This window comes from Limulus polyphemus, unplaced genomic scaffold (assembly GCF_000517525.1).
Source record: "Limulus polyphemus unplaced genomic scaffold, Limulus_polyphemus-2.1.2 Scaffold2958, whole genome shotgun sequence".
Lineage (NCBI taxonomy): Eukaryota > Metazoa > Arthropoda > Merostomata > Xiphosura > Limulidae > Limulus > Limulus polyphemus.
Genome location: NW_013668568.1, coordinates 23,243 through 39,133, shown reverse-complemented (window position 1 = coordinate 39,133; position 15,891 = coordinate 23,243). Strand labels below are relative to the sequence as shown.

Below are 15,891 nucleotides of genomic sequence, written 5' to 3'. Positions count from 1 at the left end.
ATTTCGAAAGTCTTCCACCTGAAGACGAAAGGCGGAAGACTTTCGAAATGTCATCCTCTACTATTGTAGGTTTTCTACAACAGGCAGTTGCTGTCCGTTTGAAACTTAGATTCATTATGAATACTCTGCCTAAACAACCTATCAATGTCTCATTATGATTCCACATACATAAATATTATGTCTCATTATGATTTCACATACATAAATAACATCTATAAATTAGTTTATGGCATTACACTAAAAGTAGAACAATCAAAATAACATCTAGAAATTAGTTTATGTCAGTACACTAAGAGTAGAACAATCAAAATAACATCTAGAAATTAGTTTATGGCATTACACTAAAAGTAGAACAATCAAACTAACATATATAAATTGGTTTATAGCATTACACAAAGAGTAGAACAATCAAAATAACATCTAGAAATTAGTTTATAGCATTAGATCAAGTGTAGAACAATCAAACTAACTGCAGGAATCTTTATTAAAGTTCAACTTACAGTGGATTCTGATGCTTGTTGGTCCCAAACACAGGGTATGGACAAGATGACTGGTTGAATGGAAGACCACCGGCAAAAGTCCAACCACTAAGAATACAGAAAAGTCCCATAATGATTACTATTCTAGCTGTAAAAGTTTCCTCTTATTTTAAGTATCATTCCATAAAATAATAGATCTAATATAAACTCAGTTAAACATAAGACTGAGATAATACCACACATGCAAAAATAATTTTCAAATCATGTTTTATAAAAAGGAAAAAATGTCTCTTTCAAAAGACACATTTATAAGCATTTCACATATAATAGCAAATGTCAACAAATTGTATAACATGAGAAGTTAAGATAACAAAGAAAATAACTAACTAAGATTAATATACATCATCATCATCACCTTTCAGTATCTTCAATAGCAATAAGCTATACAGAGCTTTAAACTACACTTGTATGAGAACACTACTTAGTGTCAAATATACACAAATATACTATTAAACTCTACCTTAACAGTGGAAACAGTTTTGAAAGGTTATACATAACATTATACATTTTCAAATATTTCAAAGATAATTTAATTATCTTTTAGGATATTCCACTGTGTACAACCATGTTCCATATCTTAAAAACTCACCTGAAACAATGTTTAAAAGCACACAATAATTTAAAATTGTAGAAGGTGTCAGGTCTTACTAATAATCTACATGATTCGGTGGGTCACTGATCCACTATCATCAGATGGTGATGATATTAATGGTGGGTCACAGACCCATAAAATCATGTAAAGTATTAGCAAGGCATGGTGCTTTCAACAATTTTAAATTATTGTGTACTTGTATATGTTGTTATAACTGATTTAAACATTTAAATGGCTAATGACACAAAACCTTTATTTCTTGATGTATGTGAACCTTCTGAATAGTTTCAAATGACAGTCTATATCAGTTGCTGTATTCCTTGGTGTAGATAAATTTTCTGAAGAGTTTCAAGAAATGGTCTATAATCTTACACATCAGTTGCTGTATTCCTTGGTGTAAACACACTTTCTGAGAAGTTTAATATGATGGTCTATATCTTACACAACAGTTGCTGTATTCCTTGGTGCAGACACACTTTCTGAAGAGTTTCAAATGATGGTCTATATCTTACACATCAGTTGCTGTATTCCTTGGTGCAGACACACTTTCTGAAGAATTTCAAATGATGGTCTATATCTTACACATCAGTTGCTGTATTCCTTGGTGTAGACACACTTTCTAAATAGTTTCAAATAATGGTCTATATCTTACACATCAGTTGCTGTATTCCTTGGTGTAGACACACTTTCTGAAGAGTTTAAAATGATGGTCTATATCTTACATGACAGTTTCTGTATTCCTTGATGTAGATACACTTTCTGAATAGTTTCAAATGATGGTCTATATCTTACACATCAGTTGCTGTATTCTTTGGTGTAGACACACTTTCTGAATAGTTTAAAATAATGGTCTATATCTTACACATCAGTTGCTGTATTCCTTGGTGTAGACACACTTTCTAAATAGTTTCAAATAATGGTCTATATCTTAAACATCAGTTGCTGTATTCCTTGGTGTAGACACACTTTCTGAATAGTTTCAAATGATGGTCTATATCTTACACATCAGTTGCTGTATTCCTTGGTGTAGACACACTTTCTAAATAGTTTCAAATGATGGTCTATACCTTGCTTACACATCAGTTGCTGTATTCCTTGGTGTAGACACACTTTCTGAACAATTTCTAATGAAGTTCTATACATCAATTGCTGTATTTCTTGGTATAGACATACTTTCTGAAAAGTTTGAAATTATGGGTTATATCTCACTTAAACATCAGGCCTGTGAAACCCTACAGTAAATACCCAAAGTCCACAAGACCTGTGATACACTATAGTAAATACACAGAGGTCACAAGTCCTGTAAACTCTTACAGTACATATACAGGTGTCACAAGACCTGTGAGCTATTTCAGTACATATACAGGTGTCACAAGACCTGTGAACTATTTCAGTACATATACAAGTGTCACAAGACCTGTGAACTCTTACAGTAAGTACATAGAAGTCACAAGATGTAGCAACTTTTACAGTAAATATACAAAGATCACAAGACCTATGAACTCCAAGATCTTCCACCTTTGACCACTACAATAACACATTTAACATGGTTTTGTAGTTTTCATTTCACTCACAAGCTAGTGATTACAAGAAAGAAGCTTCATCTTATAAACCAGCATCATCCTCTTTACAAATATCAATTTATGGTGACAATATCAAAAACATGTATCAATAAAAAGGTGTTATTTAATTACAACTAAAAACTTCACCTGTTTTCACATAAGGCACGTGGTTTACTACATGAGATGCATTTCAGCAGTCGCCTAGGTGAAGAGCAAGATGAAAATTACACTAACCCAAAAATTACATTATTTCCATGACTCAAGATTAATGTATATTATATAACAACACAACATTACTTTAATCATCAAGTAGTAAGCATCTAATTAAAAATGACATTATTTCCATGACTCAAGATTACTTTACATTATATAATAACACAACATTACTTTAATCATCAAGTAGTAAGCATCTAATAAAAAATTACATTATTTCCATGACTCAAGATTATTATACATTATATAATAACACAACATTACTTTAATCATCAAGTAGTAAGCATCTAATAAAAAATTATATTATTTCCATGACTCAAGATTAATGTATATTATATAACAACAGAACAGCACTTTAATCATCAAGTAGTAAGCATCTAATTAAAAATGACATTATTTCCATGACTCAAGATTATTATACATTATATAATAACACAACATTACTTTAATCAGAAAATGTGAGCGCACCATACTATCCAAATGTGCATGCACGCGCACTTCATTTCAATGAACATAAACAAAAGGCAGATGTAAATATACTTTAGTAAAAATTTTTTACAACAACAACAAATTAAAGGCTTATTAAAGTTTTTATGAAGGTCTGATGGTAGGTTGAAGAATAACATAAGTTTATTTACTGATTGCATTAAGTATGGTAAATTTTAACACTAATGAATTAAAGCAAAGAACATACACAAGTCACAGTGTTAACTTATCTCTATTCAATATAGACTGTACTTAATAAAGACTTAATTATTGTTAGGCCTAAGACAAGTGGACTGAACTGACAGATTTCAGTGTCTGCAATTAGAATTATTTTGTATTATTTTAAGCATTAAGGATTTAATAACAAATTACATAATTTACATGACTTGAGATTAATCTACATTAGATACCAACACAATAGTACCTTAACCATAAGAACTGTGAATCTAATGAGAAATTACATTATTTTCATGACTTGAGATTAATATACATTATATACCAACACAATAGTACCTTAACCATAAGAACTGTGGATCTGATGAGAAATTACATTATTTTCATGACTTGAGATTAATCTACATTAGATACCAACACAATAGTACCTTAACCATAAGAACTGTGGATCTGATGAGAAATTACATTATTTTCATGACTTGAGATTAATCTACATTAGATACCAACACAATAGTACCTTAACCATAAGAACTGCGGATCTAGTGAGAAATTATATTATTTTCATAACTTAAGATTAATATACATTAGATACCAACACAATAGTACCTTAACCATAAGAACTGCGGATCTAATGAGAAATTATATTATTTTCATAACTTAAGATTAATATACATTAGATACCAACACAATAGTACCTTAACCATAAGAACTGTGGATCTGATGAGAAATTACATTATTTTCATGACTTGAGATTAATATACATTATATACCAACACAATAGTACCTTAACCATAAGAACTGTGGATCTAATGAGAAATTATATTATTTTCATGACTTAAGATTAATATACATTAGATACCAACACAATAGTACCTTAACCCATAAGAACTGTGGATCTAATGAGAAATTATATTATTTTCATGACTTAAGAGTGCTGCCCTCTATATGCAAACATTTTTTTGTATGCCACAAGTTTTGAACTCCCACATTCCCCACAATCAATGTGATTCAACTGTGTCTTGCATGTAAGTCTTCATGCGACACAAACTCCTGACTCGTGTGACTATTTCTATTCAATTCTACCATACTATCACTTCAAGATTAGGGAAAAAAGGAAGCACTGGTTTTCAGTGGGGAGGAAGGGTGGAAAGTGTGAGAGGAGGTAAGTACCTATCAGAAATATATTTTCAGTACAGGAAAATTATAACTTTCAATATAGTACATTACCTTCTCTCACATATAGCTAGAATCCCACATTGAATAGGGAGAGGAAGCAATGTGAGGGATAGAAAAAAGTATCCCTCAAAAGCATCCAAAGAACAATCCTGAAGTGCGATCCCTATTGGGAGATAAACACACGTTAGACACTGCACAACTTCTGTACCAGGTATACTCTAAACCCAGTGTGGAAAGAGGTGTCGCATAGGTAAAAACTGGGAGAAGCACAGCCAAAAAGGAAGAGAAAAACAGGAGTTTGGAATCCAAACCACTGTATACTGGTATCTCAATATTCTGTAGAAGAACCATATACAGACAGAAATGTAGGGAAAGCTAAAATGGATGAGCTCCATGGTGTAGAGTGGCTAGAGCATGACGGACCATACGCAGCTGTACAACTCCAGTCCAGAACAAAGCAGTATTGGGAATAGAACCTCCAACCATGGTATGAGGAGGGTCCACACCGTCTTTCCTTCCAGTTAAGTAGAATGGAAGCATATACTGTGCAAAAAAAGATCTAGGAAAGGAGCACATGTGCACAAATCTACAACCAACCATACATCTGATAAACCAACATCCAAGTGATGGTAGGAAGAGATGTGTCAATGTGGCAGGTCACATCAAACTCAAACTCAATCAGACTGGCATCCCAGTGTGCAAAATCAATATCAGGCAGTAAAAACTCCCTGAGGTGGAGCACCAGAAAAAGAACCATTGCCCAAATCAACATTACCCTTCAGATAACACCTCACAGAAGCTGGGTGCAACATCAACATCTAGGGCCCACCATACAGAGGTAGAGATCATGAGGCAAAGTAAGTGAGGAAGAGGAAACACAACCAACACACATGTGAGGATTTATATTGATTGGTCCAGCTTCAATCCAAAATCACTCATTGGGAACTGACATCCAGGTGATGGTAGGATGGGGGATCCCAATCAAAGGGGTGAACTGCAATTTGATGGATCTACTCCAAAGCAACATCATCCTTTGAATAGGACCACAGAGAGGCTGGAGCGCAATTGCAACCTCCAGGTCCTACAACACAGAAGTGGATCGCATCTAGAAAATATAAGCAACCTCACCCTCTGGATAGAACTGCACAGAAACTGTGCACCTCAACAACCTCCAGGATCCACCACATGGAGAGGGAGTGTATTTATTTGTAGACTCAAAAACCAATGATGAAAGGCATTCCATTTACACTGATAAACCTCAATAGAGGAAGGGTGAATGGACTGTACTAAAAAGGAAACAACACACCTAGACAATTTGGATCTCCTTGCCAGGGAACTGATAAATGCCAGCTGTGAAGACAGAGTGTAGGAAGGGTGGAATGAAGGACCGGTAACTGACATTAACATAGTAGGAATGGAGTAAGAAGATGAGGTAATGGAATGATAGTTTGGAGCTGAAGGAGACAAAGAAACCAAGGTTGCACCCACCAGTAAGGAACAATCAGAAGGACGTGACACAGAGTGGCATAGATGATCGAAACCACCCTGGGAAGAAGTAGGATGTGAGGGTAAACATAAAGGTACCAATTGGTTCAATCCTGGCTGAGATATACACAGATAGAGCCTGAGGATGAGGAACTGGAGACCAAAAAGAGGTAACTTGGTATTGAGGAAAGTGGTAAAAGCATCCAGATAAGGAATATCCCACTGATTGCATAGCCACTGGAAAACCTAAGGATCAAGAAGCTACTCTGTGGCATAAACTTTGTTTGGTTTAGAATGGCAATCTGCCACGAGGCCAAAAAGAAAGGAGTTCCAAGTTCGACCTCAAAGGGAATGAGTGTCCCTTTGGTGATCGATATAAGCCACCACTGAAGAATTGTTTGAATGGATCTTGACTAGTCAATTCTGTACAATAGGAAGAAAGTGATCCAAAGCACATTGTATTTCTAGAAGCTTCAAGATGTTGATATGGTAAGTTCTCTCATCTGAAGACCATTGTCTGGACACCTCCAACAATGTAGAGAAGCATCTGTGAATAGATGCAAATTCAGATGAGATGGTGGAAGTGCTACACCTGTCATAGTGTTTTCCTTGTTCAACCACCAATGGAGATCGTCTAAAAGGGAAGGACGAAGGGCAATTAAAGAGTCCAAGGGATCCCAAGCAAGATTCCATTGGTCAAGCAGAGTCCATTTAAGAGACCGCATATGTGCCTGACCCAAGGGGATAAGTGCTTTCATAGAAATCCAAGTCACCAAAAGCAATAGAATCTCGCAAGCAGAAAGAGAGGGAGCAGCAAGGACATGGAGAACTGGAAGCTCCACTGAACAGAGTCGAAGTGGAGAAAGTTGGGCCTGACTGAGGTGGGTGTTGAAAAAGTCACCCAAGTGGATAATATATTGGGTAGTTAATAGGAAAGACTTCTCCAACTTGAGAATGCAACCCACTTGAGCTGCTTCTGTTACACACAGATGAGTGTGTTGTGAAGATTCCAATTTGGAATGAGCTAACAGAAGCTAATCATCCATGTAGTGGTGTAAATGCAACTCCTGGGCATGCAGAAGTCAGAAAAAGGTTTTGACCACCCAACAAAAGATATAAGGAACCAAAGCAAGCCTGAAGGGCAAGGCATGAAACTGATACACAACCCTGTGGTACACAAACCAAAGGTAGCATCTGGACTGATGAGAAACAGGAATATGAAGAAAAGCTTTTGAGACATCTACCTTGGTCAATCACAGTCCTGGAGAAAAAGCACACTGCAGTGTGAGAAAGGATTATATGGTAAAACAGGGAAGGTTCAAAAAGTGATTGAGGTGGGACAGATCGTTCACAGGATGCCAGTCCTCAGTTTTCTTGGGGACCACAAAAAGTCTGGGGAAAGTTGGTGGCCAGGTTCAATAGCTCTCTGTAATAGAAGAGTCAGCACTGCCTAAGATAGATGCTGACTGATAGTAAGATCCTGAGGTAACAGGAAGGATATCAATAAAGGAGATAAAGAAGATGTGGAAAGAAAATGGATGAAAAGTCCTTCTGACAAAACCTGGATCACCCAAGGATTGGTAGTGAATTCTCTCTATAGAGGAACAAAATTGATCAAATGCACCCCCACTGGATAGTCACTAGTTGAACCCCTAATGGCAGGAACAGGTAAAGGATGGGAGGGTACTGGAAGGGAAACAGGAAACAGAGAGTGTAAGGACTAAGAATGAGACAAACAAACAACCAAAGATGAAAGGGTCAAATGATGTCTCACAGATTCCATGTATGATTCCAAAGACTCAGGAATATCTCCAAAAAACAGACCAATGGAGAAAAGGAGCCATCCATAAGTCCCTAAAATAAGTGGATTGTAGACAAACCTTTGATAAGACAGTATCCCTCCCAATAAGATCCCAACAGCAAAGAAACCCTATGTGAATGGATGGATGGAGCTGAAGAGGATAATTGTGCCAACTTGAAAGTAACGAAAACCTCTCAGGAGATTGGTGGAGTGCCTCAGAAAGGAAGTGTATGGTGGATAAATACTGTAGGAGAAAAGTAAGGGTAAGACAATGTGGGAAACTGTACGTGGGATAAACAGATAGGATTTTCAGGGTCAGCCACCATACAAGCAAAAGTGACTCCAACTGCTGGAAGTTGAGAAAAGGTTGATCAGCCTGATGTTAAGCCAAGGCATAATGATCTGAGGCATGTGGAGGGCAAGGCATGCTTGCACCCACTCTCAACTGAGAAACAAGATGCTCAGCATGAACCCTGATGTCAGGAGAAGGAGGGAAAACAAAATACTCTGAGGAAGGAGTGTCATGTAATAAGGAAGGAACAGGGTCATAAGAAATTGGGGAAATGGATAAAATGGAACAAACCTGAGAAATCATTATCTAAAAAGGCTGAGTTAGGCATAGCAGGTTCCACAGGAGAGGCTTGGGAAGGCACGGCACACTTAAATGGAGGAAAAGGCTGTCAAAATCCTCCTCATCATGAACAGGTTTGGGCAGATTTATGAAGAAGTTGAACAATAGTGGGAGAAGAAGAAGGTCGACTCATATAATGATCAATCTCCTGATGAATTATAGCTGAAAATTCCTCAGTTTAGTTCCCCGACGTGAAGCTTGTGTAAGTGTACTGGAAGTAAGTAGGTGGAAGAAAATCTGATGTGGTGACATGAACTTCAGAATTTATTATAAACAGTGAAAAATTAAAATAAAAAAGAAGAAATATAAACAAAAAAAGGTAAGTTATCTTGTCAAAACTACAAAAAACAAACTGTAGCAAAATAATTAAATGAAATCACTACTTTGCAGGAAATTTAAAGAGACCATGATATGCAGAATAACATACAGAATATTGAGTATGTTATATCAATACAATTTTGAATATGAAAATCAGCAAGCCATGTAACAACCATAGCTAATATACAGCTTTGGTGAAACAACATGTATGACAACTACATTTTAATACTTCTTGTTTTTTGTGTGATGCCACCAACAATTTACTACTTTCCTGAACACTATATATTAGTCTTTTTCGATGCAAAATATTTATATGCTCAGGTCATACAGATGTGTTCAGATTAGAAATTTAGATTTTTCCAATATGAGGATAACCCTTGTATATAATGGCATCAGAAAACAATGGAATGTGGATCAACATGAGACACAAGGACTATTCAAAAAGAGACCTGCAAAAAATTTTATTCCAACTGTGCTATGTCAAGTGCATTGTCTTGTAACAGATAAGAATTCACAAACACACAGATCAGTGGCAAAAGTTATTCACTATTCACATGCCCCAGGCAACAGTAAGCAACATAATCAAGAAGGATTTCCATCTGGAAAAAGGAATACAAATCATTTATACACAAGTTGCTCAACTATTGCACACCTCATGCAGACGGAGAATGAAACAGGCATTCATGCTATTCCATACAAAGACATACCAGTAAATTCACCAGATGCTGTGTTTATAAATTTATGTGCAATCAGAATGTTGAAAAAGAGGTGCTGGGAAACCATTATCCTTGTACACTAGATGAATTACAGAAAACAAGCAAGTAGGTTTGTTTGATTGTTTTAGAGCAAAGCTACATTGGGCTATCTGCTGTGTCCACTGCAGGGAATCAAATCTCAAGTTGTAACTCTGCAAACGTACTTTACAGCAGAAATACTTACACAGGAAACTACACTGCAGAGCTAATGTCAAGATGCAAAGTCATCAGATTCAGACATGATGACATGGACTGTAATGATGTGGTGAGGCTCTAAAATCATTTAATATAATCTACTCAACTTCTGTATTACTGGTACATGTCTAACAATATGATGAAAAAATACTGCCCACAACGCTTAAGTTTCAGTTAATTCATGAATGAGAACTGTAAATTATTTTCAACTAGTAAATCCAACTTTGTAAGAACACCGTACATTCTGTAAAGTCTATAATATCCTTCACTTCTGATACTATACAACAAGAGTTTAACAAAACCAAGATTTTTTTTATTATTTAAGAAATTTAAACAGTAAGGAAACTGTAAGACATATTCAGTAATTTTTATTTATTTAGTTACAAAGTCAATTTTAACACTGGTACCCAGTTGTTATAACATTATTGTTTCTGATGAACTTACTTTTTTGTTCCGGCAGCATCATCAGACAAATTCCTTGATACTTCAAGTTTACTAAGGTTTCTTTGTATAGCTTTTATCTCTTTTTCTACGTAAGTTTTAAGTGAATCTAGATCAATCTTTTTTGTTTGCTTATCCAAGTCACCAGCAAGCTCAGTGATTGATTTTTGCCAATCTAATTCCTAAGGAACACAAACATATATATAAATACACACACAGTACTTTTTCAGCCTTCTTGAATCACTACATTCACCTTCTTCAACAGAGAATCAAGAGTAACAATACATAGAAACATTTAAACTATACAGAATACAATTAATGTAATTAAAACAATGTATAAAAATAAACTACATAAATGCAATCAAATCTACACATCACATAAAAAGAAACTAGAGTAAACCCCACAAAAAGTAGAATTAACAAACAACAAAAAACTATAAGAAACAAAGCAAAACAAATCATCACAACAAGTAAAAAGAAACTGCAAGGTACACAGTAAAATAATGAAATCTACACACCACAAACAATAAATCTATAAGATAAACAGCAAAACAATGAAATGAACATGAAACATCAAGAAACAGAAAAAATTACACATTAAGCTTCAAGAACCATAGCAAAACAAAACATATTACACACTAAACATGAAGAAACACAGCAAAACAATATACTTTACACATTAAATATGAAGAAACACAACAAAACAATACATTTTACACATTGAACATCAAGAAAACCAATGAACAATAAATTTTATACATTAAAACATCCAGAAACACAGCAAAATAATACATTTTACACATTAAACATCAAGAAACCAGTGAATAATAAACTTTACACACTGATCATCAAGAAACAGTGAACAATAAATTTTACATATTAAACATTAATAAACACAGCAAAACAACAGATTTTATACATTAAACATCAAGAAACAAAGCCAAACAATGAAATATTAAACTTTAAGAAGCAAAGCAAAATAAAAACATAAAATCTAAACATTCTATCAAAATAAACTACAAGAAATACAGCAAAATAAATCTACAAAGCCCATGAAATGAAATTAAAAGAAACACAGTAAAACAATCAAATATACATACCACATAAACAAATGAAAAAAAAAAACAGAACAAACTAAAGAAATTTCCAAGTCACACACACAATAAAACAATGAAATCTACAGACACCATCAAAATAAACTAAGAAATGCAGAAAAACATAAATCTACAGACCACATGAAAATAAACTAAGAAATGCAGAAAAACACAAATCTACAGACCACATGAAAATAAACTAAGAAATGCAGAAAAACACAAATCTACAGACCACATCAAAATAAACTATGAAATGCACAAAAACACAAATCTACAGACCAAATGAAAGTAAACTATAAGAAACACAGAAAAACAGACAACTCTACAGACCACATCAAAATAACCTACAAAAAAGTTAACATTTTTCTAAATTGAAAATGTATTTCCAATAATACTTACCTCTGCTGACACTTATAGCTATTACTCGACCACCATTGTTTCTTCTTCGCCCATCTCAGCATTGGTCTGATTTTTTCTCGCTTGCTCCAGTCTTTTATACCCCACTCAATTGCCCGTGGTGATATATGTCTTGTACCCTCTATCCTGATATTGTATATAAGCACCTCATTCAGATAATTTTATCACTTTTTCGAGACTGACACCATCCCAATCTCATACACTGGCTCTTAGTTGAAAAAAGGGTGGGAGAGTGTCAGTGGAGGTAAATATTATTAGAAATATATTTTCAATTTAGGAAAATGTTAACTTCCAAAACATACTTACCTCCACTGCCACTTATAGCTAGAATCCCACATTGAGAATGTGCAGGGGCCGGTGAGGGTATTACCCATGCAAAAAGCCTCTGCATAGATCATGGGTGTACCAAGATAAGAGTGGTATACAAGTGGGGGAACCACCCTGTATCCAGAACCAGTATGCTCTTTGGGTGGAATTGTACATGAGTAATCATCACTATAGGCCAACCCCAACCAGATAGCCAAGGTTCAGCTACTCGGGGTTGGAATTAAGGGGTCTTGGCCCCCAACTTTGCCCTCTTCTCCTAGAGTGGAGGAATTCACTCGAACACTCTGGAGAAAAAGCCTCTATCCACCACCCCAGTAACTGGGAATCAGGTGTGGTAAAGACTTCCTAGTTCTACTAGTAGAATCTGGGGGGGTGATGCACATTGGAGAGTACTGAGGAAAAGTGCTCTGGAAACAGTGCAATAGGTGAACCAAGTTCCCTAAAGTTTTAAAAGCAAACTGACCCCACTTTATTCATTCTGATGATTGGCAGGGATGGGCAGGATCCCCTTTAGCTTTACTCATGATAGTCCATGAGTGGTGGTCCAGCATAATATAGTAATACCATCTGACGACCTTCTAGATGATCTTATGGAACACCTCACTTCTACAGAGCCTGTTCAACTGGTAGTTAGTGTAGTTAAATTGGTTGCTAATGTGGAATTGGATTGATAAAGCACACCTGTCTGGGCCACACTCACCACAGAGTGGGATCCAGTGAAAAAAAAGAAGTAAGGGACCTTGGAAAGTAGAGAGACAAAAGGAGGAGAAAAAATACTCACCCCTCCTTATAATCTAGCATATGTGGTCAAAATGGCCACAGAAGGTAGGTGAAAACCCTCAGATCATGTAAGCAATGTGAGGGAAAAGTACTGGTAGAAGTCCACATACCAGCTCACATGATGTCCTTCAGTAGGCAATTCAAATGGGCAGCTAAAGACATACATATGTGATGAATCTGATGAGATGTGACTCACAGAAGTTTCCTTGCCTGTAAAGAAAATCCAGGATAAGTAATATGGATCAATTTGAAAAGCCACCACATCAAGATAATTGGGGATAAATTCCTGGAAACTGAAGGATCCCAGTACATGAAGAATCGATTTCTAGCATCTCAAGAGGGGGATAGTGTGAGCCACATAACACCTCATAGCCCTTATAGGACATAATAAACAATCAGGGTCCGAGTGGTCGTGGAGGTGAGAAATAGCAGACAATTGAATTGGTGAGAAGAATTTATCTCCTTCCCTGGCTGCCAGAGTCTTAGGAAAAAAGACTATCAAGGTATAGCAGTACAAAATTGGAGTGATAAAGAGTCCTGTGCACATGTAGAGCAAACAACTTCAACCTACAACGTTCACATGCCAGCAGCAACAAAAAAAAAAAAAACTTTAAGGGAAAGGTGATACATAGTACACGAGGCTAAACACTTTATTGTATGTCGAGATAAAGAATGTAATATTACCTTAATTTCCAATTAAGGCAATTGAAAATGCCATTTGGGACAATAAACTTAAAACAATTTGAGAAGGCCAGACTCAAATACTTTCCAGTGTTTAGAATACCAAAAAGTAGTTGATAAAGCAACAGTAGAAGAAGCTAGACTTTTGTCAAAAAGCCAGGACAAAAAACGAGATATGGTGGGTACACTTGGGTGAAGTGGGATAAATTTCCTCATGAGACACCACTGGCGATAAATGGGCCATTTCTGTTGATAAACGACTGTTGTGGGTCTACGAATAGATTGAGACAAATACAAGGCAAGTGTAGAAGTTAAACACTGATGCCATGTGAAGGACCGCATAATTTTCATACATGAAGTTTGAGCTTGGGAATGTCTGGGTGTAGAATGTTGGATCAAGGTTGCCTCAACAGAGATGGCCATAGAGGAAGTTGCAGAAGTGAACACTCTTGAAGATACTGTACAAGAGGAAACCATGGTTGGGCCAGACAATCTGGGGCTACCAACAGCACTAAACAAGGAGTGGATTGAACCATAGTCAGAATTCTGGGTAACAGACAAATCAGGGCGAAGGCACAGTGGTGCAATCTCATCCAATCTTGACTGAATGCATTTATCGCTAAAGCCTGAGGATGAGGTTCCGGGGACAAAAATGCCTGTAGTTGAGAGTTCCAATGCATGGTGAATGCATTGATCATCAGAGTCCCGAACTAAAAGCAAATCCACCGGAAAACCTCGCAATGGTGCATCCATTTGGTAAGGAGGACTCTGTTGGGTCAAGACAGGTGATCTGCTATTACATTCACCACCACTGGAACATGGCAAGCCAGGAGGCTGATATGATGGGAATGAGCCCAGTAGAGAATACCCAAAGTTTGAAAACAAAGATCCCGAGAATGCGTGCTCCCTTGACAGAAAATGTAAAATACCACCGTGGAATTGTTGGAATGAATCATGACAATTTTCCCCTTCCATAGAGCTAGGCCTTGAACCATTGCCCACTGGAGAGAAAGAAATTCTAAAATATTGATGTGGAAGGAAGATTAGTCATCCATCCATAGACCCTGAAATTCCTGACCGTAGATATATGTACCCCATCCCTGAAGTGAGGCATCTGTGAAGAGATGAATCTCAAGACAAGGGGGTGGTATAGGAACACCAATGGTAGTGTAGGTCCAATTCAACCACTACTCAAGATCTATGATTTTGCTCCTGAGTAAAGAGTCTGGAAGATCCAGTGGATCGCAGTTCATAATCCATTGTATGCGCAGCAACCACTGAAGGAACTGCATGTATGCACATCACAAAGGAATTAGAGATTTGAAGAATTCCCATATGCCCAAAAGAGAGAGAACCATCCATGCAGTAAGAGAAGGAGACATGAGTAAAAGCCTGACTGCCCGTTCCATAGCCTGAAGCCAGATGGGAGTAGGCTGAGCCCGGCTTAAAAACTTGTTGAAAAAGACACTGAGATGGACAATATATATAGTCAGCAAGAGAATGGATTTCTTGTGCACAAAATGTAGATATTGGCGAGATGATTTCGCTAAGGGAATGTGGAGATATGCATTGGTGACATTGAACAGAAAGAGCATAAGCTGACAATCTTACCAAGAGAGAAGTTAATAAAGGACCCAATTCATCATCAAATTTATGTGGGGAACACTGAGAAGTTTCCAACAAAATTTGGAGGGAAGATAAATATCTCAGAACAGTAGTGAGGGTCAGACATATCCGAGAAAATTGTGATCTGTTCAAAGTGATCACAGGATCCAGTCTGAGATGCCATATGTCCAAAAGAGGATAAGTCTTTAGGAAGCTAAATATACATCCTCTTGGTGGTGGTAAGCCAAAGCATGCTGTTCTTACAAATGTGAGGGACAAGGCATAGCTATTCCATCACATAACTGAGAGGCAAACCTACCAGCATGAACAGCAATATCAGGAGAAGGAGGATAAACTAAGTAGTCACCTTCAGACCTTTCAGTCATCAAGAAAGGAGTAGATTCAAAGACAACTGGGGAAAGCACAAAAACCTCACAAACCCAATTGACTAACTGAAGAAATGGAGGTGGCTGATCCAAGTTGCCTTGTGAGAAGCCAATATAGTAAACGAAAACAAGGGGAAAAAAAAAGAGAGTCCAAATTCTCTCCAGACTATCCTGGATAATTAACAAAAGCAAGTCACAGACAGCCTCACCCCCCCCCCCCCCCCCCCCCCCCC

The 15,891-nt window shown here is 36.7% G+C and overlaps 1 protein-coding gene across 4 annotated transcripts in view; it reads right to left on the bottom strand.

Moving 5' to 3' along the window:
• Positions 1-15,891, bottom strand: part of LOC106468306 (glutamine-rich protein 2-like) — a 48,788-nt gene that overhangs the window by 11,375 nt on the left and 21,522 nt on the right. For 3 of the 4 annotated variants that reach the window (XM_013928725.2, XM_022396648.1, XM_022396646.1), the window contains 3 exons: positions 10,372-10,550; positions 2,841-2,894; positions 501-587 (listed from right to left, as the gene is read on the bottom strand). In XM_013928725.2, coding sequence (XP_013784179.2) covers positions 501-587; positions 2,841-2,894; positions 10,372-10,550 — 320 coding nt within the window. The remainder of the gene's footprint in view (positions 1-500; positions 588-2,840; positions 2,895-10,371; positions 10,551-15,891) is intronic. The other variant, XM_022396647.1, reaches the window with a different exon arrangement.